Below are 27,367 nucleotides of genomic sequence, written 5' to 3' on the forward strand. Positions count from 1 at the left end.
AATATTTTTTAGGGATAGAAGTGGCACAGTCTAAAGATGGAATCATTATATCCTAAAGGAAGTATGCAATGGATATTTTGGAAGAAACAGGAATGTTAAACTCGAAGACAGTCGACAATCCCATGGATCCTAATGTCAAGCTCCTACCAAATCAGGGGGAGCTCTTTCAGATCCTGAACGGTACAGGCGATTGGTAGGGAAACTAAGCTACCTTACTGTCACTCGTCCGGATATCTCATTTGCAGTAAGTATAGTAAGTCAGTTTCTTAGCTCTCCATACAAAGAACATTGGGATGCAGTGACTCGTATTGTTCGATATATCAGGGGTGCACCAGGAAAGGGTCTTTTATATGAAGACAAAGGGCATACTCAAGTCGTAAGATATTCTAATGCAGATTGGGCAGGATCTCCCTCTGATAGAAGATCCACTTCTGGATTTTGTATATTTGTCGGAGGTAACCTTATTTCTTGGAAAAGTAAAAAACAGAATGTTGTGGCAAGATCCAGTGCAGAGGCAGAATATCGAGCTATGGCTATTGCTAGTCAAGAACTTATATGGTTAAAACAGTTGCTTCAGGAACTAAGGTTTGGAGGGGTTACACAAATGTCACTCATATGTGACAACCAGGCCGCTATGCATATTGCCTCAAATCCAGTCTTCCATGAGAGAACAAAGCATATTGAAGTTGACTGTCACTTTGTCAGAGAGAAAGTCATATCTGGAGAAATATCTACTAGTTTTGTCAACTCAAATGATCAGCTAGCAGATATATTCACTAAATCACTTAGAGGTCCCCGGATTGACTACATATGTAACAAGCTTGGTGTGTATGATCTATATTCTCAAGCTTGAGGGGGAGTGTTAGAATAAGTAAAGGGGTATTTTTATCTTTTGGTGTATATCTTCTTTTCTATATAAAGGCCTAACTCGTGGTTCTCAAGACACGAGATTTTAGGTTTTGCTTTGAACAGTGGGATATACATTTTGTAGAATTTTTCTTATTTTATTCTTACTTTGAACCTTTATATATAACCCTTGTTATGCATGGTTTGAGATCCTGTACCATGCCAAGCGAAATGGTCAAACATATCGTTCTGGTAAATCTCTTTCTCTCAAATGCTCAATATAACAAGTAAGCCACTCCAAATCTACATCTGTCCTTTAGATCACCAACACAATGAACTCAAACACACATCAAATCGTCCCCACTTCATCTTTATCTATCGATAAAGATTCCCAAGTGGGAATAAGAGAAATCGATAGATTAGAGAACGCTCTAATTCGGTTGATTTTTCAGTAACCTTAAATGATTGCCAATTAATAATGATGAATTTAGTAATAATTTGACCATAATTAATAACGATTTAGTCTCCAACGGGTGTCTGATTTCTTAGATGAAATCAAATTTGCATCAGATGATCCAACTCTAACTAAGTCGATTTAGAGTGGGATTGCTTGATTTTGCATCTATGATATCAACATAGGCCTAGGTTTTTGGGTAGTAGTTTGACATAATAAGCTAATAAGGTCAATTATCATGTAGGCAACTTGTGAGACTAAGAGTTTTACTTTCATAAATTTTCCAATAAAAAGTTCATTACCAATGTATACATGATGTGGATATAATTAGTCACTTATTTTAACCGTTGTAAAGATGATAATGTGCCAAAAAAGTAATTACCAATGGTTTAAAGTTAAATTCACAGGAGTGATCGACAATGAATGGGAAAACAACATGTGTTGACTCAAGCTGGTGAATGGTTAAAGTCAATGGAACCCGTAGGTTAGCACCATGTGGAGGGCCATGTCTTACTCCTAGAATATGGGCACTAATTCAAAGGCCTATAAAAAAAACAAGTACAACATTGTTGGGGATTTTCACTCTTGAATTGCTATAACATTACAAGGGTGGTTCTCTGGAAGATTGTCAGACAACAACTATCACTAGCAATGGATCAATTTACCACATCTTTGCTCTCCGCTCTTTAACCCTTTCCATCCATCCAATTCACTCTGCTTTGTTCAAGTCATCTAATCCAAGAGTTCACCCTCCAAGTCAAAGTCAAGGAGGTTCCTGGGTTTATCTCGGCCAAGCTCAATTTTGAATTCTATAAACAAACACAGATTGAAGTTTGAGTTCACTTGGGTGGCAAACATACTTTCTTTTGTGAATTTAGCAAAGTGGTGTTGTTTGTGGAAAGACCATGAGCATAGAGGGGCGAGAAAAGGAAAAGAGGCAGCCAATGTAGACTTCGCTAGAATCACTCTTAAATGAGTTAGCATAGGTTACTACTAAGCTAGGAAATGGAGTAAAGGCAAAGTACCCTAGTTGCATATAAACCAGTTGCTATGAGTTATGAAGTGGCTTCAGCGGCAATGGTGGTAGATAAGGAGACGTAGAACAATATGAAGCTTTAGTTGCAGATGATGTCTGCCATGATGGTGAAAATGATTGAACCTGACAAGGTTAATAGAGTAGTTCTTTTATTTGAGGATCGTGACACAATCTGATCCAGTATAGTCACTAATCTGAATTTGAGTATGGTTTATATACCTGCATTATTTCAAGATAAGTTGGCAAGCAATCTCAGAAAAAGAAATTACAAAATATGCCAGATAAGATCGACAAAAAAATGTAGTTATTTTCACCAAAGATGTCTTTTATCAATGAAGCCCTTTAATTTGTATTCACATACTAGCCCTACCATACAAGTATATGCTTAAGAAATCAAGTTCTAGGTCTTGTTGTCTTATCTAAAATCCTAGAAAGTTTAAATTCTGTATGCATTAGGAAAAAGGTTAGCAATATACTGTATCCAATGCAATAACAATGTAGGCATTGACTAGTAAGTTTATGAATCAAGAGAAAACTTAACGCCAATAATCTAATGCATTTTACAAGAGAGTTGAACTAAATTATGATACTTAAACCAACCCAATAAAAACAGTAAAATCCATTTTCAGTTCTAGTACAGAAAATTGGGTGTAACACTGCTGAATAAGATTTAAAAAAAAAAAGTGATCAAGGAGATGAACATGAGAATTAAAACCAAAAAAAAATCCTACATACAGTATAGTCTGATTCCCAAGGTACTTTCTAGCCAAAGCAACTAAATAATGAAGATATTTCTTGTCGTAACCGTATGATCCAAACTCATTTTCAATCTGTAAATTTTGTAGGCATTAAACCAGCAGTGTGTCAGAGGATTTGATTTCATATCCTTAACAAGATGAACTTTACATAGATATTCTTACATAAACTCCCTCACCAGATATTTGTCAAATGTCATCTATTAAACATAGAGGAGAAAATGGATACCTGAACCATAATGATGGGACCTCCATTCTCATATAATAGGGGAGCTATTTTAGGAAAAAGAACATCCCACCATCTCTGTACCTGAGAAATTAATATGAAAGATGCTGAAAAAAGAAAGAAGAGAAGAGATAACAGAATAATGCCAGCTAATTGGAATTAACGGAATGTTGATAACTTATACTAAACCCAATTTAAATAACAGAATGATTTCTAGAAGCATCAGAAGGAAATTAATCTGAAGACCAACACACTCTACATGTTCCATATCACTATAAATTCTCTGGAAACTTGATTGAAATAGATGTTTCTTCATAGTTTAGCATATCCATCTCAAATAAACAATTTTCACTCCGGCAAATGGGAAAAGAACAAGAATGAAAAATAAAATACTTCCAGTAGAATAACAGATAATTAAAACAAAAGGCATACATAGGCAAGGAATGTCTTATCTGATGATCTGAGTTTAAGAGGTGGTTCTATTGCAAGTAACCAAGCAGGGAAACCTCCAAAGTCCCACTCTGCATTCAACAAGCGGGTGTACAATTCAAATAATGCAAGCAAGGAAAACAGGAACAAATTTGGGGGTAGAATTTATGATTTCATATGAGAAAAAATGCATTTGTTAGATTGGTATCTTGGTGATATTTAGTATTTAAATATCCATATGGTTCTGGCCAGGTGGAATATAGCATTTATTTTATCAGTAATTTTCATGGTAACAACCGTATTTAAGGTGCTTTTGTAACCCAATATTTGAGGAAGGATAACTTAACTAAAAGTCGTCATAGAATACTTTCAGTTGCTTGTTGGCAAAACAAGAAACAAATAACTATAGTTGAAGTGGCTAAAGTTCAAATAAGGGTCCCAATGTTTGCATAAATTCTTGTTTGGGTAAAAATTTTCCGAAGAAAATTTTTATAGAGAAAAAAATTATGAGAAAGGTATTATTTGTGTTTGATGTGCAAAGCGGGAATGTACTTCCCCTTCCCGACACAACCTCTTCTCAGTGAGGGGAAGCTCACACTTGATAATGAAAGGAGGCATGTGATTAATGGCGAAGGGCAAAGGGCAGAAGGTGATTCCCATTCGACGAGTGAAAGGTGGAGGGTGACGGGAAATGGGCGATGGAAAACTTGTTGTCAATGAGTGAAAGGCGAAGGGGGCTTGCGCACCCAATGACGTAAGGTTGCTCACAATCAATGGGAAAAGGATGAAGAGAACTGCAATTGACCAAAGGGCCAAGGGATTTCACAGTCAATGGAAAAGGAGGAAGAGGGTATCATGGATGGTGGTAGAGGGTGGAGGGGCTCAAAGTCAACAAAAGAGGGTAAAAGTGGCCTCATTATCAATAGTGAAGAGTGGAGGCTCACGATTGATGTAAAGGGCAAAGGGCGAATCGCGGTCAACGGTGGAGGATGGGGGGGCAAAGGAGGCTAATGATCAACAAGGGAGAATAAAGGTATCACAGTTGACAATGAAGGAAAAAGAGGGCATTGCTATTGACAGAGGGAGGAGAGCCTACAACCAAGCTAGCTTGGGGACAAGGCAAAAGGTGGAAGGCTTGTTAATAGGTGGGGATACAACTTTCGCTCAATTGAGTGAAAGTCATTTTCCCTCAAAATGCTCACAAACTTTATTCACTCTGTTGACTATGATTTTCCAACATTCCAACTTCCAAACCTTGAAATACTCGAAATACATTTTCCAAAAATGTATTTGCTGTGAAATAAATAAACCCTAAGTAGCTAGTGTTTTTAGCTATTTCATCTATGTCCATAACACTTTAGTGAAAGACTTTCTTAATTGGCATAAAATTTTCATGCAACATACAACCAAACTATGAGTTTCTTTGTTTTGTAACTTAATGGCATTTTTTTAATTCCTTTGAATTGCATTAATCTTTAGGATAAGTAGAAAGGGCAAATACAAATATTAGCAATTCCATAAATATAAAAGTAATCATGAATCATTTATCAACGTTTTAAGCAATTTTAGGGGCAATTGACACACTACACAACATAGCACATATGCAATGCAGAGGCATGCAAGAGGTATTATGAGGTCAACTAATAAAATGATTAATATAGATATCCAACAAGGTGTACTAATCAATGCATCCAATTCACAATTCTAAATAAAAAGAAAGTATGTTAATCAAATAATCAAAAACACATAAAATAATTAATATCTAAAGTGCATAAATGACTTGCAAAAGAAGTGTGTATGTAAAAAACTTATAAGTTACATGCTACCAAATAAAATAAAATAAACTGCAGTTCAGTTCTTCATATTCATAATAAGTATTCTTTAGTGGAGAAAAATCATCACCAAACTCCCTCATTAAATTATTGATCATCAGGAGAACTAAACCATTTTTTGCATAAAGATGGCCCACCTAGGCGTTTGAACTACCTAAAGAGGACACATATCGCATATACAATACAGTGCTTTGTCTAAAAAAACAGACAAATCCGCTACGTTAACTCAATGCACCAAGATAATGCATGCAATTAATTGGACAATGGCAGAAAAAACTCAATGCATGTTACCCCTCTCAAATAGCAAATATTTTTCTCCATGAAAATTTAAAGGGTCATCTTGTAGACTTCACGTTTAGCACGTTATTTGCAGCAAATGAATTACACTTTATTCCTTCAAAACTTATGAAAAACAACTGTTTAAATGAAATGAACTCCAAGTCCATCCCAAGTTCTGCAAAATAAGGTTTGTACCAGAAAGCAACATATTTGTAAAGATTTTATTTCTGAATAGGCATATAGTGGCACCATAGTTCATGCTATGGTCAAGCAAAACTTCAATAACTATCCACCTGAACAGGAGAATAATTATATTTTTGTTCCCCGCCGTTCCATGTTCCAACAATAAAGACATATCATTCCTTGATGCTAACAAAGCAAATTCTGAACTATCAATGTATTCACCTATTCCAGCATGTACAATAAACAGTGCAGGTTAAATAAAACCTATCATTTTGACAGTAAATATCATCTTCTTCTTAAAATGTAGGTCGCTGCAGTTTGATATTTAATATAGGTTTGACCTCAACTAGCCTACAGTACTTCAAGAACATGCCTCTTAGAAATTATCAATGGACATGTCAGTAATTGTCAGCAGGAGTTACTTTATACAGATGTTGAAAAAAGTACGCATATAAAAGATAGAACAGACGCATATAGCTTAAATGATTTCCCCTCAGCATGGATTGAGCAACTTTAATGAATTAACTACACTTACCTGCACATATATATGGCCCAGGTCGAAGCATAACAAGAAAACCTAGCTCCTGAGCAAGCTTCAAGTAGGATTCAATGTCTGCTATGCCTTCAAATACCCATCTTTTGGGCTCTGGCTCATGCAAATTCCACGGAACATATGTCTGGATTGTGTTAAGGCCAAGGGCTTTAGCACGCAACAATCTATCTCTCCAATACTGCATAAACACATTGCACAAGGCCTTAAATACAATTGTTGCATATCAAAGCTGCACAGCCATGTATGATTGAGAAAATGCACGTTTAAACAACTAGTATGAATCTTCCAATTTGGCTATTAACAATAAATTTTGAGAATCATAGATATCTTTCTGTTTTTCATTTAACAAAGGCGACTAAAATATATGAAACGTATCAAATAAATCAATGATTTGCAATCTAGTTTTGGAAGCTTGAAAAAGGAGGGAGTGTGAACTAAACCAACAGATTATAACAGGAACAGTTAGATCTCAGAAATTAATATGAACAACTTCCACTTCATTTCGCGGGCAAAATTAAGCACTATCTTGAATGACGAACCGCGGTAGGGTGTTTTAACCAGTAAAACAAAGCACAATAACAACGGAATACCTGCGGCAGGATACGGAAGTAGTGCACATCACCGCCTATGATCCTAAAAGGATTGCCATCCTTCCAAAACATGTCATCTGAAATCCAAAACCTCCGATTGCAGGCTGCCTGTACCAACAATTGAAGAACACACTTTACACCATCCCCAAAAGCTAAGATGAACTAAGTAGAACTAGGGCTTCAGCTCTGGGTCAAGATCTGGTCCTACGCAGAGGTTTTGATACTAACAAGATGAGAGTTGAGAGTAGGCGTTACCGAAGAGCCATAGCGACGGTGGAAAGCGCAACCGGAGGAGGAGAGGCCAGACAAGGAGGACGAGGAGGAGACGATTCCGGTGGTGACAATGACGACGAAGATAAAGAGCGGTAACTCGAGGTTACTCTTCAGCACCACCATCGCGCTACAGTCTCCGCCGAGCGTTGATCCCTTCGACAACTCATTGTGGTACGATAATATAACGACAATTAATGTCAATAAAAAGGTAAAATTATATTTGCCCAAATTGCGTTAAAAAATAATTAAAAAAATATATTATTTAAACTCGAAACAAAAGTTTATCAAATATATAGATTTGCTATATTAACAATTCTCATACTATCAACTTCAGGGATATGGAAGAAAATATATATGGCACATAGACATCAGACATATGGTGAGGTAAATTTCAAATCATCAGTTCTTGAAAATCGACTTCTGATTATTATATCAGAGATACAGTGCCGGATCCAGGAATTCAAGTATGGAGGGATGATCATGATAAACAAGGGGCGGTATCCTCCATCTCCATCAGTGAAATCCCATAATATTAGGGGTTCCATCGCTGGCAATAGGGGGCGACCGCCGATGCCACCCCCTACTGGATCCACCCCTATAGAAATGTCATGTGTTCATCATCTGTATTACATCCTAAAAGTCGAAACAAAACTTTATAACGTCTTCTTAAAGTTAAACAGAATTTTAAGGAAAATTTCACAGGTGGTAAAACTTTTGAAGCATGCTGCTTAATTTATCATTAATCTCCTCTTTTTTTTATAGAAAGGAATTGGACGAGTCCACATTTTACAGTCAATCGAAGCTCTGCGTTTGAAATTAATTGGAAATTCAGCATTTTGATTGACAATCAAATTTAGTAACAAGATTATTTATCTTACTGTAAATTTAATTTTAATGCTCGCAAAAATATAAAATTAACATCTATTATGTTCAAAAATGTATGATAAATAAATATTCACATTTTATATGTCCATGTATAATAAAGTTATTAATATTAATTATTAAAGAGTAAAGTAGAGAAAAATTCACAATCACAACTTAAATTTTACATGCAATCATCATTCATAAAAAATTTTATTTCCACTCCCTCTATGCAAAGTTTTATTTGCTTCAACTCTCTCATGCAAATATTATTACCTAATTATCCCTCAAATTTTTTAGGTACAAAAGGTCCAAAAATGAGTATAATCCTTTTAAAGTCAATACTTTATACTAGAATCGAGCATATTTTCTATTAAATTGAGCATTATTTTTTTCCTGTTTTAATATAATTCTCATAAATTCAATACTATGTAAAAAAAATCTAGTATATTTTCTATCCAATTAAGTATCATTTAAAGAAAATCTAATATATTTTCTATCCAATTGAGTATCATTTAAAGAAAATCTAGTATATTCGAGTATATTTTCTATTAAAATTATCCTTCATATTTTTTAGGTATAAATAATCTAAACATGAGTATAATTCCTATTAAATTCAGCACTTTAAACTAGAATGAGTATATTTTCTATTAAATCGAGTATATTTTTTATTAAATTGAGTATTTTTCTATTAAATCGAGTATATTTTCTATTAAATTGAGTATGACTTTTTTCCTACTTAATATAATTTCTCCTAAATTTAGCACCATTTAAAGAAAATTTAGTATATTTTCTATCCAATTGAGTATCATTTAAAGAAAATCTAGTATATTTTTCATCCAATTGAGGTGGAAAAAAAATCGTGCTCAATTTGATAAAAAATATACTAGATTCTAGTTTAATGTACTGAATTTAAGAAGAATTATATTTATTTTTAGACTTTTTATACTTAAAATATCATGAGTAATTAGATAATTATATTTGACTAGGAAATGAAAATAAAAATTTATTCTAATAAGAACTACGTACAAAATTATGTTTGTCAACTACATGCAAATTTTTAATTAATTAAACTTAATATTCCTTATCTCTCCTGAGATTTGTTAGGATAATAATACTTAAAAAAAAATGACAAAACTCATAATTGACTCTATCTAATCAATAAAGATTTTCTACATAATTCATATTCAATATTATAACTGTGTTTTACATAATTTTTATTATTATCTAAATTATTATAATTAAATATAAAAATTACTCTTTTATATTTCCTCCCCTTTATCCATATATTTAGTGGATTAAGTCGTGAGCTAACATTTGAATTAACACCATACAGCACAATTGTTATTAAGATTAACCTCCTTAAGTGATAGAATGTTTCAATACAAAACATCCCCGATTAGTGACAAAAATATTCGTTGCTAACCGGTCACTAATCTTAATTAGCAACTATTTAGCTATCGAATATTTCCATCCTCATGATTTGGGTCACTAACTGTTGGAGTTATTTGTTTAACGTAAATGCGTGCTTTAGATGTTTTCACAAAACGTGCGCAGCGAAAAAATAAAAATATAATAAATTCCTAATTTATTACAACACACATCCACGCATACAAGATACAACGCGTGAAGACATAAGCGCAAAATAAAATTTTATGAAATAAAAGAATAACAATTACTCTAAGCGTATCTTACGGATGATGTGAAGGGAAAGGGCATCAACTTTAGCGATATTCACGAACCTCGTCTCCATTCGTATCTACGCCGAGATCTTCAAGACAACTCCAGTAAGTAACAAGGTTCACCTCCGATTGGTACTAGCCAAGCATGGAGGCGATGTTATCCAAGAGGAGAAGAAGCGGAGAAGCTTTGAAAGAAAAATCTCCCTTGGCTTCTTAGTGCCCGGTGGCAAGGAGAGGGAGAGGAGAGAAAGGGTGGCTAGGGTTTTCCAAAAACCTAAACTAATGAACCTAGGTTAATATATTTCTCCTCATAGAGGAGTATTTATAAACCTATACATGACTTGAGAAGCAAGTTATCTCCTCAACCTAATAAGCAAAACCAAAACGATCCATTACCATTAAAAATAAATTTGGTTCATAATTAAACCAAATATATTTGGTTTATTATTAAACCAAGTTGTTTCATAACTAAACCAAACCTCTTTTGGTTTATTATCCAACCATCATAAAATCATATATTTTACAATACTCATATCTCATTTGCACTTCTGTTTCGATAAATATCTTTCCATATTTATCTTTTGTTTGGTCCAACCAAACATCTTATCTCTTAATTTGAAAATTGAATTCTCAAACTTATTTTACATCTTTCAGATACTCATAGTACGTGTGACCCAATAGTTTCTTAGCTATCCATAATTAACTATTTAATTATGGATCGATCATGAGTGATACCTAATAGTAAATTATGATCCTCAATTTATTGGGTGCTACTTGGAATTCCGTTCTATTTCCCTTGTTCAAAAATTTGTACAAGAACATAACTTTTCCTAGCAGCCCATGTGCTCTACAGAAGTTAAACTTGGATTGCAAACGAAACTTAACATTTTTAATCCAAGTTGTTCTTCAGAAGTTAAACTTGTATTGGAAACGGAACTTAACATTTTTACTCCAAGTTCAACCCATGTGTTCTTCAGAAGTTAAACCATATTACAAAAGTTGATTAAATATCTATTTCAAAGATTGGCTTCCAGGTTAAACATGGTGAGGCACTCGGCCTTCTTGGGTATGAGATCATCCACCACTTCCTAGACAAAGTCTTTCAAAGAAACACTACAAGAATTTTTGCATTCAACAACACCCAATAGACAACGCTTTTTAATAAAAACGTTGTCGTTCTTTGTTTTACAACGCTTTTAGTGAAAAGCGTTGTCTATGGTATTTACTTTTTACTAAAGACAACGGTTTTTAATGAAGTGTTGTCTTTAGTGTTGTTGTTTATGGTCAAAGACAACATTTTTTTAAAAAACGTTTTTTAAAGTGTTGTGTATGTTTCCCCTAAACTCACTTAAAATAAATTCGCAGCCCTCGCTTTGCTAAACTCTAAACCCTCAACGCGCGCGCGCCTTCTCCTCACCACTCCTCTCCACGAGTTCTCCTCTCCACGAGTGCCTTCTCCTCTCCTTCTCCTCTCCACGAGCGCCTTCTCCTCTCCTTGCCGCGTGATCTCCTCTGAACCCTAATCTCGACCCAAACTCCTCACGCAAAACTCCTCACGCCGGCCCAACTCCTCCAAGTCGAGAGAGATGGGATCAGTTATGGTGTAGTAAAGGGATCGCACGGGGGGACGAGCGTGGTCTACCTTTTTGTGCTGGCCCCATTTTCGATTTTGTAACCTATCTATCATAAATAATTTTGTACCGTGCAGGCCTTCCTGCTAGGGTTTTGCACAGGGCAGAGACTTCCATCCCAATTCGTAAACTAAGCCAAGGTAAACCTCTCAACCATTTCCTTCTCTTCAACACCCTTCTTGCTGATCTGGTTGGTCAATTTTTGACAGAAAGTAATGTTAGAAAGCAGTAGTTACTTACCTCTGTTCGTTGTTATATTAGGTCGGCAAAGGGTCCTGCTTTCATTGTAGAGAGAATAGAGCTGCTGGATCTTGGAGTTGACCAGAGTTTTAATGTTCCAACGATCTCATCTGGTTGGCTAGCTGGTTCTGGTTGGGGGTAACATCTAACAAGTGTTGTTCTCATCGTTGCCTTTCATTTCATTTTTCCTTTGTTGGAATTAACAACAAAAGAACGAACTTTCTTTCTTTCTTTCTTTTTTCCAATAATGAAGTTTTATCTTGTTGTTAAAATCTTATCAATTTAGTTTGCAGATTACAATTTTTGCATGCGATTTTCTACATGGGCAAATATAATGCTTTAGTGTATAATTACATATCGGATTTAATTAGACTTCCAAAATTATGTCCTGCTTAAAAATGATCTGTTTTTCAGCATAATCTTTGTGATTTCTTGCGCATTTGAACCTAACTTAGGATTATATTTAATGCTTCATATATACCTTTATTCTTGGTTGGTACTAGGAATTTTTACTATTCAATTTTACATTTTGTTATTCTTTTAAGCAATAAAATTTACTCTTTTAGCTAGTGGCACAAACATTTAAAGCATGCACATGCTCAATAAGCATCAATCTAGCCACACAACCTGTCATACTCCATGCCTATCCTTTCTCTATATTGTAATATTCCCCTCATTCAGGGTCAGGGGCATAGGTATACTCATTAATCAAGCTCGGTTAATAAGCTTGCTTCTAACATGATAAAATAAGGAGCTAATTTAAACCAGAGTGTGATCCCCTTAAGCTAATTTGTAGTGCCTTCTTTCCTCCTGTAAGTATTTTTAAAATATATTTCCTCTAAGAACCCTCTAATTGATTCACATTAAATTATTTCACATTTGTTATTTGATTTTTCTTTGTTGTAGGGGACTGAATTATGTGATGATAATGACATCAATAGAGCTATTATGTGGAAGAAAGGACGCGCCAACAAAGGAGGAGAGTTTGAAGGTGAAGATTTGGTGAACACAGTACACAAGATTGTAAGTAAATTTTCATGTTCTTCTGATAATGACTTCAATATATCTTCTAGTTTTCGAGAGTAAAGTTGCATGCATGCATACCCTTTGCGTGAGGAAGCCAAGGCAAGCAGTGCAATGAGGAGTTTAACAACCATTCCTTGCATAGCTTGAATTCTCAGTACTAGAGCATGTATTGAGGAAGTAAATGGTGAATGAATGCATTGAGAGCTTAGAGGTGACGAGTTTATATAGAACAGATGTGGATTTACTAGGTATCTAGGTTTGAAATGTTCTTACTTGGAGAAGAGATCAAGTCGAAAAGTCTATTACATGCAGTGGTTTCCTTTTGCTGCAATCAATTAATGGTGAATGCATTGAGAACTTAGAGGTGATAGCTAGAGTTTCTATAGAACAGATGCAGATAAATCAACCAGGTTTGAAACGTTCTTGGCAGTAAGCAATTTGTAAGCTTCAGTAACCCAAGGGCCAGTAAAGTTGTTCCCCAGACCACTGCTCTGAAGCTTCTATTATGTTTTCCCACTTGATTGGTGACAAATAAAGCTCCTTGTCTCCTTGAGCATTCTCTTTGTGCTGTTTTAGTTTGAATTAAAGCATAAGATTCATGAATCGGAACTTGAGAGGTTGGGAACAACTTTACTTTTGATTATTCTTTCCTGCAACTCCAGACAATTAGCTTCAATTATGTGGTGGTCCAGACAATTCAGTGATCTTAATATTTGGTAATATTTGGTCTTTGATGCTCACGACAGAGTTCCAACGTTGCATGATTACCTTGTTCAAGCAGATTGCTCGCTGCCTCAGTAGCTCGCATTTTCAGGTTTGTTTCATCATTGATATTCCTTCTTTTTAGTGTTCTATATTAAAAGGAAATACTAACTGTCGATGAGATTGTTATCCTCTTGCTTGAACATGAACCAAAGTATATAAATTTGACCTTTTGATCTGAAAGTATAAAAAGTTAATTGGATACTAGTTTTTATTTTTTTTTGCATTGCATTTGTTGTATTTTCATATGTTTCTCAGTGAACTTCTAAACAATTCTTTTTTCATTAATTTATTAAGGCTTATTATAAGTTTCAGTTTGATGGTGCAAATTGTTTTCTTTTGTAATCCATCTGTTTCTTCTTTGGTTTAGGAAAGTTGAAGTGAATCCCTTGATTTGGAGGAGCTGTCAGGATTAGTACCATGGATTGGCTTGGGCAATCTCAATATTTGCGTCAAACTGTCTTTTGGCCTTCCCTATCATCTGCAGTATCTGAGGTATACTATGCACATTTACCGTGAATTTTCCTTATTGAGCTTGGGCTAGTGACGGTTACGAATGTATTTTATTTCAAGAACCGTATAAGCAAGTGTTCGTGCATCTAGTTTTATAACAATGCACTTCGTATCTTTGATCTAAAAAGCTTCTGAAACAAGTCATCTTCTCCAAGCATGCCCTGGTCAACATGCTAGTCACCTACTGGAGTCATTTCCTCGATGGCATGGATGAATACCTGAAATCCATCCTCTACTCCACCATTCTTTGCCACTCCTCAAGCCGAAACAACTGCAAAGGTAGAGTCAACATCAAGTATTACATTGTACCTGGCTACAAGAAGACCGGGGCCGCAAAATCCAATAAAGACAGGTCAAACATCAAGTAGCATTTTGTAACTTATTCCTCTTAGGTTATATGCTTGGTTAATATATATGCTTAGAACTTGTAAAGACAGGTCAAACATTAATATGCTTGGTTAATATATCCATCTACAGCACTCCCGCTTTTTCCTCTAAATATGATTTTCATTTAGCACAGAACTAATGCCAATTTTTTTATTTTGATGCAGTGTTTAAAGAGCTTGAGTAGAAGTTGGCCCTAAAGAAAACTTGTCAGTTACGATATAAACACACTTACGGTATGAATTACATGTATATATAACATTGACATATTATTTAGTACGAGATTTACATGTATGAAAGTTTTCATACAAAATTTCTTGATTGCCTACAACCCCAGGTGTGTTGATGACAAGTTGAAGAAGATGGCTCTAAGAGTGATAGCTGAAAGCCTTTCGAAGAAGAGATTGTTGGACTTACAGAAGCAATTCCATGCGATCCCCCGTTTGAGATCCCAGAAGGGCCCTCGTACACTTGTCGTGGCCGCCGCCGGCATTTCTAGTGCTGTCTCTGAGGCCATGGCCGCCAAGTGGGCACAGAAGACCGTCGTCGTCCCTGCTCAGAGGCGCGGATGCCATCTCATCACCCCCAAGGTTCAATCGCCCCCAAATCTGTCTCTTTTTCTTCCGATCATTTCTTGATTTTATCTCCCTTATTAATCAGTAAAAAGCAATTTTTTTCCTGTTGTGTTTGGAAAATGATCCACTGGTCAATCGATAGATGCGTTTGGTTGTACTTGATCTCTTATATTTCTTACTGATGGACGCTCGATGTATAGGAAAATGTGATGAAACATAACTCGTATGCTTCTGGTGTTGTGCCAGATTGTTGAAGAGATACAACAAGATTTGTCGGGCTTCAAATGCGGCCTTGCTCATCTTTTCCGTGAGTTTTCGTTGACTGCGATTACAATTTTATTAAAAACAAATTGTCCGTTGCATTTTGCTGCTGTTCTTCTGATCAGAAGGTTAAATACTTGTTCAGTGCAGCATACAAGTGCTTCTCTCACCATAAATGAGAATTATGACTCTGATGTTCAGAGCGACACTGAAACATTTCTGAATCGGATTGTGCCAGAGGTGATATTCATAGATCCCTTTAGTGATTACTGCAAAATATAGAATTGGATTTTTTTTTTTTTGACGATTTACTTATGATTCATCCTTTGCTTATTGTGTTAGGGTCGATCTGCACCGTGGAAGCACACATTGGAAGGTGAGTAAACGTGAAAATTGCAGCCTCCCAATTTCATTAACACCCAATACTGAAATAGCCTTCTTTCATCTCTAGCAATTGCCAGAAAAATCAGTATCAGCTGATAAAGCAGTTACGATTTATTGAACTGCTGTGCTGATCTTGGCATTAAATATTGTAGAAGAGCTTATGATTGCCATTCCCTATGTATAATTCTTCTAATCAAGCGACCATCCTTCTCGAATAATAGCAGCAAGACTATTAATCATGCTTTATCTTTCTGTTTCAATAAGACAGGAATGGTTCTTCTCTTCTTTAAGGAAAGCACACAATTGATTTCTCTCCATTTTGAGGAAGCATAGAAACTTGTTCTATTATGTAGCACTTCACACTATTACCTTGTAACTTTTGATCATTTTGTTTCAATGTGATGTATAGGTTGCTCTCTACTGGATATGGATCCTTTAAGATTAAGTCCAGCAATCTTAAAGAAGAGTCAATGATGAGGTTTTGTAAAACTTGTGTGTTTGAAAAATTATTGTCATGAAGTTAAGGATAACTTGTATGATACAAAATTAATTAGTGGATCAATATGTATACATTTTGTTTGTATAATATAAAGTTTTATTTATTTGTTAAATAGTCTTATTATAAAAATGATTGTGGTTGTGGATATTCAATTATATGTAAATTTTGAGTATTTTTTATAATTTTTGCTATTTAATTAAGAAAAACACTATTTTTTATAAATTTAAAAAGACAACGTTTTTAAGTAATAAAAGACAACGCTTAAAAAACAATGTCTTTGAGACCAACCACAACGCTTTTAAAGCGTTGTCTTTGATATGTGCATTTTTACAATAACATCTATAACAACGCTTTTTAAGAACGAAAAGACAACGCTTAAAAAGCGTTGTCTTTGTGACCAACCACAACGCTTTTAAAGCGTTGTCTTTGATATGACTTTCTACAACACCATCTACAACATCACTTTTTAAGTACATACGACAACGCCAAAAAAGCGTTGTTGTTTAGCTTTTTTCTTGTAGTGAAATTGAATATTTAAACTTCTTACAGTAACCTTAGGTTTAACTATAGAGACCGCAATAGAAACACAAAATCGATAGTCTCTTGTGTTGGTATTTCAGGATCCATACAACGAACACAAACTAATTATGCAGAGGAAACAAATAATTAGTTATACCTTTCTTTGCAACTAAAGACCTCTTGATATTTTGTTGTATTCCTCTCCTCCTCTTGGATGTCGTGTGGGCGGCGATCTACCAAGATGAAAACACCCGATCTTCTCCTTCTTTTCCAAACTTTCGGCTACCAAAGAATGCAAAGTGAAGAGGCCTCCTTCTTCTTCTTCTTCTTCTCCACCAAGCAACCGGCCACCAAGTGCTTCTTCTCTTCTTCTTCTTCTCCTTCAAGTCGTGACCACCAAGATGAGATGGGCACTGGCCTTAGAAGGAAGAAAGGGAGGAAGTGGGGTGTCGGCCTAAAGAGAGAAAGAGAGAAGAAGAGGGTCGACCACCAAGAGAATAAAAGAGAGAGAGCTTAGGTTGTGCTAGTTTTTGGGCACCTCCCTCCACCTCTTTTATAATCTTTGCTAGCGGCTAATAAGGAAAGTTTTTAATAAAATTTCCTTTTATTTGCTATTGTAGATGGTTACAAAAAAGGAAAGATTTTAACAAAATTAAAATCTCTCTTTTAAATCATTGTAAATAGTTATAAAAGGAAAGATTATAACAAAATTTTGTTTTAAACAAAATCTTCCTTTTATTCCTATAATGGTTAGTTACAAAAAAAGGAAAGATTTTAGCAAAATTAAAATCTCTATTTTAATCCATTGTAGAAAGTTATAAAAGGAAAGATTTTAACAAAATTTTGTTTTCAACAAAACTTCCTTTTCTCTTCTTGTATGGCCGGCCCCATGCTTGGACACCAAGAATGGCTTGGTCGGCCCACATCTTGGGCACCAAGAGGGCTTGGTCGGCCCCTTGCTTGGGCACCAAGCAAGGATGTGGTCGGCCCCTTATTTGGGTAAGAAGGAAAATCAAAACGAGTGAATGCGAGGTTTTATAGAGGCTACAGCAAGGACCGAGAGGAGGAATTGGTTTTGGCCTCCCGATGAGCTTGAGCTTCCTGTGTTCGACCTGAACACCCAACTCAAGTTTATCAATAATAACTCATACCACTAAAGAGTTATTATTAAACTACCGCACTAATCTCATATTACATTATGGGCTCCTTCTTATCATGAGTGTATTAATCTCCCTGTATTTAAGATATCGAATGTCCATTAATTAAATGAGTTACTGACAACTCACTTAATTAATATCTAGCTCCAAGAGTAGTACCACTCAACTTCATTGTCATGTCGGACTAAGTCCACCTGCAGGGTTTACATGACAATCCTTATGAGCTCCTCAAGGGGACATCATCAACCTAGATAACTAGGACACGGTTTCCTTCTATAATCAACAACACACCATATAAATAATATTATTTCCCAACTTATCGGGTCTATTGATTTAATGAATAAATCTCACCCATTGATAAATTAAAGAAATAAATACTAAGTATCTGTGTTTGTTATTATATCGGGATTAAGAGTACGTACATTCATAATAATAGAGGTTATGTTCTTTTATGCAGTCAGTATAAAAGGAACAACCTCAAATGTTCCTGCTCAATACACACATAGTGTACTAGTGTAATTTTATAGTCAAGATAAACTAGTACCAAATTACACTACAACCATTTTAATGGTTTGTCCCAATCCATCTTGGTTGTGAGCTACTATTTATAATTTATAAAGAACTGATAACATGATCTTCTGTGTAACACAACACACCATGTTATCTACAATATAAATTAAATGGACAACTACATTTTACTAAATGCAGACATTTGACCAATGTGATTCTTATTTCAAAATAAATGTTCATACAAAAAGCTAGGCTTTTAGTATATATCCTAATACAATTAACCAGAAAATCGTAGTTGATTCCAGAACAAGTTTTGAATCTTTGAGCAGCTACAATGAGTCGTGCCTTGTTCCTTTCATTCCTCTTATACTCATTTGATTCAGGATATGATCTATGTGTCTGTCCTCACTAGGTTAATTATGTTACATTTAGCCCAAATAATATTTATTCTTCCTGTGGATTCCAATCATGTGTCTAAGAGTCTCAAACTTTTAACATATAATATTTTATAAAGGCTTTGAGTAACAACCCTGACAAGTGGTCATAGGATATACATCTCCCCGCAAGGAGTGGTGAATCTTCTGTGGGTTATTCAAACACCTTTGAGCACTTCGACTTATACCCAATCATCTCGGGTCCACATCTCTAAGGAGATAGTTTACTTAAGATGTCAAAGTATGTCTCTATGACCAAGGTAACTTGAATATCTCAAGTCGAAGGAAACTTGTACTTGAGCTGCAATAAAAACTTCAAGACATATCCGTATATATGTAGAGAATCATATGAAGTCTTATAGCAGATCACTCCAATGAACTAGTTACCATAACTAGCATCCACATTTTACTCTTGATATTTCAATGTCTCCAGCTAGTAACAGCTGCTTGGTCAGACCAAGGAGTATAACACGTGCTAGTCTCATAGAATTGATGATGTCCAAATACATCGATTCATTGACTAGAGAATGTTTCAATACTTTCATAATTACACATGTAGAGATTGTAGGAGATCAGTGGCCAACTAGAAGGGGGGTTAAATAGACGACACCCCCAATAAGTCGCTTCCTACGTATTTGTTAGTTGCACAGCGGAAATTTAATACTAAATACAAATACGAAAACTAAACTAAAGACAAGAAGAGAAATGCAAACCAATACACGTCGATGTAATGTGGTTCAGAGATTAGGGCTCCTACTCCATGGTTGTCCGTAAGGTGGATGATCCATTAATCCGTCGGTGGATTAGTCCTCGGCAAACTCTGGCTAGCTTAAGCCTCCTTGTGGGTGGAGAAACCTCACCACAACTCAAACCAAGTCCTTTTGGATTACACAAGCATTTGAGAATTAGTAGACTACTAATTAGACTTTAACCAAGTCCAATTTTGTCGACCTTAACCAAGCTCCCAAGGCTTGGTTATATAGGTCATGGGTTGGAAAAACCTGTCTATCAGTCGACTGGTGAAAGTGTCAGTCGACTTCCCTCTGTGGAGATTCGATCGTTACAACCCAACAGTTCGATACCAGTCGACTACTCCACACTAACCGAGCGAACAGAAGCATTCTGTTAGCTCCCAGTCGATTGCTATTTCCATCAATCGACTGCCCCCGAGTACAATCTCTCAACACTCGGACCCTTACCCTTACGACTCACTTGACTCTTCTTCGTTGCAGCTTTGACCTCTTGCCTTCAAGCCTATTTCCTTTGGCTCTCGTCCCTCGGATGCATCCAAGCCCACGGCTCGTCCCTAATGTCATCCTTCATGTATGCCTCGAAGTCGCTTCCCTTGGCCCTTGTCCTTGTTGTCTTGTCCATGATCCCTCGGATGCTCCATCCTTCACCAGACCCGAAGCTATCAAGCTGAGTCATATGTGTATCCTGCAAACCTGTACACTCACATACACATATCAAATACAAGGGTGAACCTAACTTAAACTCTTTGCCCAAATACCAAAACACATGGTCGTACGGACCATTGGGATTGCTCCAACAGATACTCTCATTAATTGTGATTCAATCACAAGTTCTCTCATACTATGAATCGTATTGCAGATATTTAGTAAATGAGTTTAAGATCATTCAAATACATAAGTAAAGTGCACTCAAATAGTGAATTTATATTTATCGAAATAGACAGTACAAAGCATAAGGTCATAGAACACCTCTCAAACATAACACTAACATACATTAGCGATGAAATATTAATTTCGTCACTAAAATAGTGACTAATTATAAACTCTGCTGCTAAATATAGCTATAAAATTTATATTATCGTTGCCCTATTTAGCGACGGAATTTATATTCCGTTGTTAATTTACTGTATAATTATCTTAAATTTAGAGATGGATAATTTAGATTCCCTAGCTAATTAATGATGGAAATATAAATTTCATTGCTAACCTCAAATAATTTTCCTGTTGAACTAGTTTGAGATTAGCGATGAAAAAGTAAGGTTTCTGTCACTAATTTTCGTAATATAGCGACGAAAATTTCTATTTCCATCATTATTAGCAATGAAATTATAAATTTTCGTTGCTAAAAGTGAGGGTTATTATTTTCATCGCTAATCGCGATGGAATTTTAAGTTTTTGTCGCTATTGGCGATGGAAATATAATTTTCCATTGCTATTTTATCATATCTAATAGCACGAAAGCTTAAAATTTCATCATTTTTTTTTACAATAAATAGCAACAGGATTATAATTTTCTGTCGCTAAATTTGACAAAATTTGTCAAAATCGTCCTGTTTTAGTGTTTTTCCTGTTTATATAAAACATAACAATCAATAAACCATCACAAAAGATGGTTATTACAACATGTTTTCATTATAGAACTAAACAACATGATATTTACATTATATAACTAAACACCACAACATCCAATCCAAATATAATAAACAAGTCTAACGACACAATCAATAATACAATTCAAACACAACATCCAAAACATGACAAATGATAATAAAATACAATCATATTCAATCCAAACATAAGAAATAATATAAATCAAACATCTGAATACAATCAAGAGAAGTCCAATACAATAATGTATATCATCCAATACAAGACATTGACCATAAATTCTAATACAAAATCATCTTCAATCCTACAGAAAATAAGGTATGATAGGTTATGAATACAACAATAGTTTTTGAAGTTAAAGTGGATAAGGAATAACTACTTATCATAAAAAACATAAACAGATAAACACAAATTTTACATTCTTTAAAAAAAACATACCTAATGGCTTTTTTTTCCACTTGCTCAGATTTCTCCTCTCCAGAAAGCTTGGATTGTCCTTTTGACTCATGAGATCTATAGTCCTAAGATATAACACTGCTTAGAGCTTGGACTTGCTTGCCAGCACGGCTCCTCCGACTCTCAAGTGTTGGGGTTGCAAGGTTACAAACATAGTCCCACATTAAAAATACATGGGAAAGATTATAGGTTTATAAGAAAAAGATATCTCCATTAACATGAAGCTCTTTGAGTAGAGCCCAATAGCAAAACCATGAAGGCTTAGGCCTAAAGTGGATAATATATATCATTGTGGAGATATCTAAATTCCTTTCGATCCTAACAATTGGTATCAGAACAAGGTCGCTCTTCACCAGACTAACCGCCGAAAGAAGCACGAGCCAGAACCATGATCCAAGATTAAACCATGTGGGTGAAACCTTGAATGAAGTAGAGGAGGCCCTGAGCAGGTCAAGAGTGACCCGATACTTGAGGGGGATTCTGTGGTCCTTTGTTTGAGGAGGAGATTATTAGGGTTGCAAGGTTGCAAACATAGTCCCACATTAAAAATACATGGGAAAGATCATGAGTTTATAAGAAAAAAATAACTCTATTGGCATGAGACCTTTTGGATATAGCCCAAGAGCAAAACCATGAGGACTTAGGCCTAAAGTGGATAATATCATATCATTATAGAGATATCTAATTTCCTTTCGATCCTAACATCAAGTCAATCACTGAGAAGGAGAAAGAAAATGAAGTTAAGAAAACAAAGTATAAAAGAAGAGGATAGGAGCTTGATGGAGAAAAGATGCCTCCGCTTACGAGAAGAAGAAGACCAATGTATAGGACTGATGCATGTGAGAGGAGAGGTGAATCACATGATTTTAAAAATATTCTTTTTTTGTAAAATCAAGTGTGCAGCAAAAACATAAGAAAAGAAAGCGAGACAAAGAGAAGTAAGTGTTAACACAAGTTCATTTTATTTGGTTTGAAGCCTTCGACGACTCCTACTCCAAGACTCACACTTGTTGATCGCTTTCGTTAAACAATCACTATAAGCTCGAAAAGATTACAAAGATTTAAGTATAATATAGGAAAAATAAAAGTACATCGACAACAAAAGGTATAGAAGCTTGATCACTTGTTGTCGAAGCAGCCTTTCAGCGTCGTAGGAGACTTCTCGAAGCAGTGTGTAAGTACGAAAGTCAGAGCGAATGATGTCCTGAAGCTTCTGATTGAAGTCCTTTTTATAGGTCTTTTCTAGGCACTCGGACCACCCAGCGGGTGCCTCCAATGAGGCCTATCTGATCCTGGGACTTCGCTGACTTATCCATGTCCGAGTGTCTGGACCTAGTCCGGGTGTCCGTGTTGGGACCGATTATGTATCTAGAGGTGTCACGCCCTCAAAGGAGTCCTTGTCAGACAAAAATCCGACAGCATCTCCCTTGTACCGGTGACAATATGAAGCATCACTACAAACAAATATACATCAGCCACATACGGCTGGAATATTTACACAACCACGCAGTATATATCATCAGCCTACTCGACTGGAATAAAAGAGGCAACAACCACGCAGTTATATAAATATTTAACAGCCCACTCGGCCATACAAAAAAACCAACACAGCGGAAAAATAATACAGGAAAGCCCACACAAACCAAATAAATACAATGCATGCCGGCACGGCTTAAACACAAATACAACACCAAAACCTGAAGATAGCCACATGGCTAAACACAAATACAATGCCAGAAATAATAAAAAGATATACAAAAGAAAACAAGTACGGTCTTCGGATGTGACATAGGACCCGGCAGACAGGATACTCCGAGCGACACTCCAACCATCTACCTGAAAACATAAGGATATACATGCGGTGGTGAGTATAGGTAACTCAGCGGGTAATAGACAAGATAGTGCATGGTCCATAAACAAACATGGAGATCACAAGTATACAGCCTCAGTAGGGAATAAAGAACATGATCATACTATCATAATCAATGCACCTAAACATATCTGACATAATAACCTGACATATAAACTGTACAAACCACAATTAACATAATGACAGATACATACCCAATCTGGAATCGACACATGGTACAATGATCAGTAAACTCACCGGATCTGCAACAGATATACCCGTGACACCTGTGCAATATAAATACAACTGCATATATATGTAAAATAAATGACATGTATGCAGTATGACAACCATATGCAACAATTATATCTCAAACAAATGTAACAAATCACAATCACATGCAACTAGTATCTACTAGGCATGTATGCAGATATATCTCCCCAGATGCACCGCGCATCATATGCAAAAGTGCATGCATGCTCCATGGTCACCCCCGCCACCTCTTCAGACACCACGACCCCTGTATGGCCGAGAGGCTTGGGTCTGTGATGACTGTACTACCCTCCAGCCCACTATATAGTGGTCGAGGCGGACAGTCCACTAGTAACTATCTAGCTACATAGTATCAGGGTCCCTGACTACTCACAACACCGGATCTCACAAAAACCTCGTGACCGGGTGGCACGACAGGACTAGCAGCAACTGCTCCAGCTACCACTACCCATGAGTGGCAGTGTGCGGTGCTATTCCCAAACCAACTGATGACTCTCTCAACCACAAGGGAGATAATGATCATCAGATGCAATGAATGATGAACATGATATATATATATATATATAATCATCATCCATGCAACAACCCCAAACCTCATAAATACCTCCAACAAGAGTATAATCGTTATGATACCTCCACGTATCCCACCAAACATATGTATACACTACACATGTATAATCAACCAAAAATCTCCAATAATCCTACCAGACACATGTACACAAAATATAAGTACAATCAACATGTATCCTCTAGTAAAAAACACAACAAACATGTGTATATACCTCAAACATACAATCAACACAACTCCTCCAAAAGTACATGACAAATACGTATGTACACACCACATGTAAATGCACGATCAACAAGATGACTCCTATAACACATACCCACCTATGTACAGTCCACATCATATACTCAATCAACATGAGAATACCAACAACTCGACAATCCCTACAAGACATACTCTACACGTGTAATCACAACAGAGTAGATATCAAGAGTGGAGACTGTATATGAATTAAATAGATCATCACAAGGGTCAAGCATAAGTATCATGCAGGAAAAACAACAACCGATCATGATATAAGATAAAGCAACCTAATTCATCCAATAATAACCATGCACTAAGTACAATAAAATCTACATAGAGGCTAAGGAAGAAATACCCGCCTTGATACTTGGATCGTGTCCTGAATAAATCCCACGTCGAGACGCTCGTCCCGAATCCAAAGTCTTGCGATCACATAATATATTTAGCTAATTACATAGGTAACAAATAGCTAAATAAACTCCCCAATCTAGTTAGGGAAACCCTTCTAAATTCCTCCCTTAATTACCAATCCACTACATAATGACACATTTTAAAACCTATATCAATATATCTATGGATTGGATCTGTACTTACCATGAAAACCAACTTTAACAACCCCCTTCTTTCAATCCTCAGCTAAAGAAAGATCACACAGCAAATCAAGAGCCCTAAATCCGAGTTGGATGATTTCTCCATCACTCTCAACTGAAGAGGTTCACCGTCGAAGTCATTTGGTCACTGCCATCCAAACAATCACCCTAAATCAGATATAAATTTATATCAACCTCAACAACATTTAATTACTTAGATTTGAACGAAAAGATCCAATTAGATAATGTTACCTAATCGGAATGGATCACCTACTCAGCAACACACAACAACCCCAACAGCTTCACCAAACTGCCTTCTGATCACTAGGAAAGGACCAACACTGAATCTTGAGCAGCATGATGATCAAAATAGATGTCCAGTGGTTGCAACAAGCCACAAGTAGCCAAAACCTATCCGTTGTCAACGTCTTGATGAGGGGAGCACAACTGAAGTTGTATCCTGCTGGAAACTCATAGCCGAAACCTTAGTAAACCTGCTGCACCTTTCAATTCAAACACCCTAAATCAATATCCATACCACCTCAACCAAGAATTCAACTCTAATTCTTGATTCATAACATTAACTAACAACTTACCCCCCAATCGATCCTTCACTGTTGATTGGATTGGTACAAAGCAATTTGTGAGATTCTGACCAGAATCTGATAGAACACTTGGTCTCCACAGCTTGATCTACAACCAAACCTGGTGGTCGGATGATATCAGCCAGTGCTAGTCAAACAACAAACTTGGGTAGAGCTAAAGAACTCACCGAAATTGAATCCCTATACAAGGAAAAGATCGGGAAATGTAGGCACTGTCCACCACAAAGATCGACTAGAAATCAGGAACCAGATCAAGGAGGAGAACCAAAAAGGGCCACGATCCGTGGGGGACAACGCGAATCCCTTCTCCTCGCCATGCCCTAGCTCCGCCGAGTCACTGCTGCACGTGCACAAGCACAGCCTAAGAGAGGATCGCATCATCGGAGATGGTCGGAGCCGTCAAGATTCGGCAACTCCTCCTCAGGCGACTCGACGAGGACAGAACCACGACAGAGGGAGCTCTCCGTCGGTGTCAGGCGCCTGCGCATGAGAGGGGAGGAGAAAGGATCGCAAGAGGAGCCAATGGAGTCTTTGCCCTAGCCTCGCCTGAAGGAAGATGGCCGACGATCGTGAGCTCGGCGTCGGTGAGGCGAGAAATCGTCGGAGAGGGAAGGGGTTTCGGGCGCGATTTGAGGACGAGATCGGGGAGATCGAGAGAGGGAAGAAGGAAGGGGGAAACGACGATTTGGGAAAACAAATAAAAGAAAATGAATTTATAATTGAAAACATTTTCTCACTTAAACGGGTATCCCAAACAGGCTTTATCCGCGCCCGCCGATCGATCCCCTCAAAACCCTCCGTACGAGCTCCAAAAAATTCCCAAAAAATTTCTAAAACTTCCGAAAAAATTCTATAAGGCTATTTCCCAAATAACCCTATCTATTTTAATTTTTCCGATATCTTACAAGAGGGGGGGGTGAATAGCTCTTCGCGATCGTGTGCTCGACGTTGCTTGTTTCTTCACGGATATGTAGCGGAAATACAAAGAAACACACACAACAATGCTAACTCGAGGAATTACTTGGTATCCACCTCACAAGAGGTGACTAATCCAAGGATCCACACATTCACACACCCTCCACTATGAAAAACACTCCTTTATGGTAACTACCAAAGGCGGAGAAGCCCTACAAGTTCACACTACACGAAGAAAGGGAAAGGGAACAAAATATAAGCTAAAAGCTTACAAGTTAGCACAAGAACACCCTAACCCTAGATTTATTCTTCTACTGTAGATCCGCCTCTTGACTTGGACAAACCTCCAAGAATCCTCAAGATTTGGCGGTGAGAACTTTGTGGAGAAACTTTGAAAGCCCTGTGAAGATCTGAGATGAAACAGTGTAAGTGATACCGAGAGAACAGCTCGCCAGCAGCTAAATACGACGCCAACGGTCGGATCCCGATCGATTGGATTGTTCCCAATCGATCGGGGAGGCTTTGGATCGATCGTCTGATCGATCCAGAGCGCCTCTGTGCTCTCGGGAAATTGCCTGGATCGATCAGCTGATCGATCCAGGGCTTATCGTGCG

The 27,367-nt window shown here is 36.6% G+C and overlaps 2 protein-coding genes across 2 annotated transcripts in view; one reads left to right on the forward strand and one right to left on the reverse strand.

The window, feature by feature from the left end:
• LOC122028922 (beta-galactosidase 8-like) overlaps positions 1–7,632 on the reverse strand; it is a 48,729-nt gene extending 41,097 nt beyond the window's left edge. The window contains exons 1-6 of the mRNA XM_042587898.1: positions 7,439–7,632; positions 7,184–7,291; positions 6,576–6,771; positions 3,750–3,838; positions 3,321–3,401; positions 3,072–3,166 (exon numbers count right to left, since the gene is read on the reverse strand). Coding sequence (XP_042443832.1) covers positions 3,072–3,166; positions 3,321–3,401; positions 3,750–3,838; positions 6,576–6,771; positions 7,184–7,291; positions 7,439–7,579 — 710 coding nt within the window. The 5' untranslated portion in view covers positions 7,580–7,632. The remainder of the gene's footprint in view (positions 1–3,071; positions 3,167–3,320; positions 3,402–3,749; positions 3,839–6,575; positions 6,772–7,183; positions 7,292–7,438) is intronic.
• A 7,352-nt stretch (positions 7,633–14,984) lies between these two features.
• Positions 14,985–15,834, forward strand: LOC122009386 (UPF0047 protein YjbQ-like). The gene is made up of 4 exons (XM_042565517.1): positions 14,985–15,145; positions 15,377–15,437; positions 15,537–15,631; positions 15,734–15,834. The coding sequence occupies exons 1-4, from the start codon at positions 15,071–15,073 to the stop codon at positions 15,773–15,775; spliced, it is 273 nt and encodes a 90-aa protein (XP_042421451.1). The 5' UTR covers positions 14,985–15,070; the 3' UTR covers positions 15,776–15,834.
• Positions 15,835–27,367: the final 11,533 nt, after the last annotated feature.

Source organism: Zingiber officinale, chromosome 1A (assembly GCF_018446385.1).
Source record: "Zingiber officinale cultivar Zhangliang chromosome 1A, Zo_v1.1, whole genome shotgun sequence".
NCBI classification, from domain to species: Eukaryota; Viridiplantae; Streptophyta; class Magnoliopsida; order Zingiberales; family Zingiberaceae; genus Zingiber; species Zingiber officinale.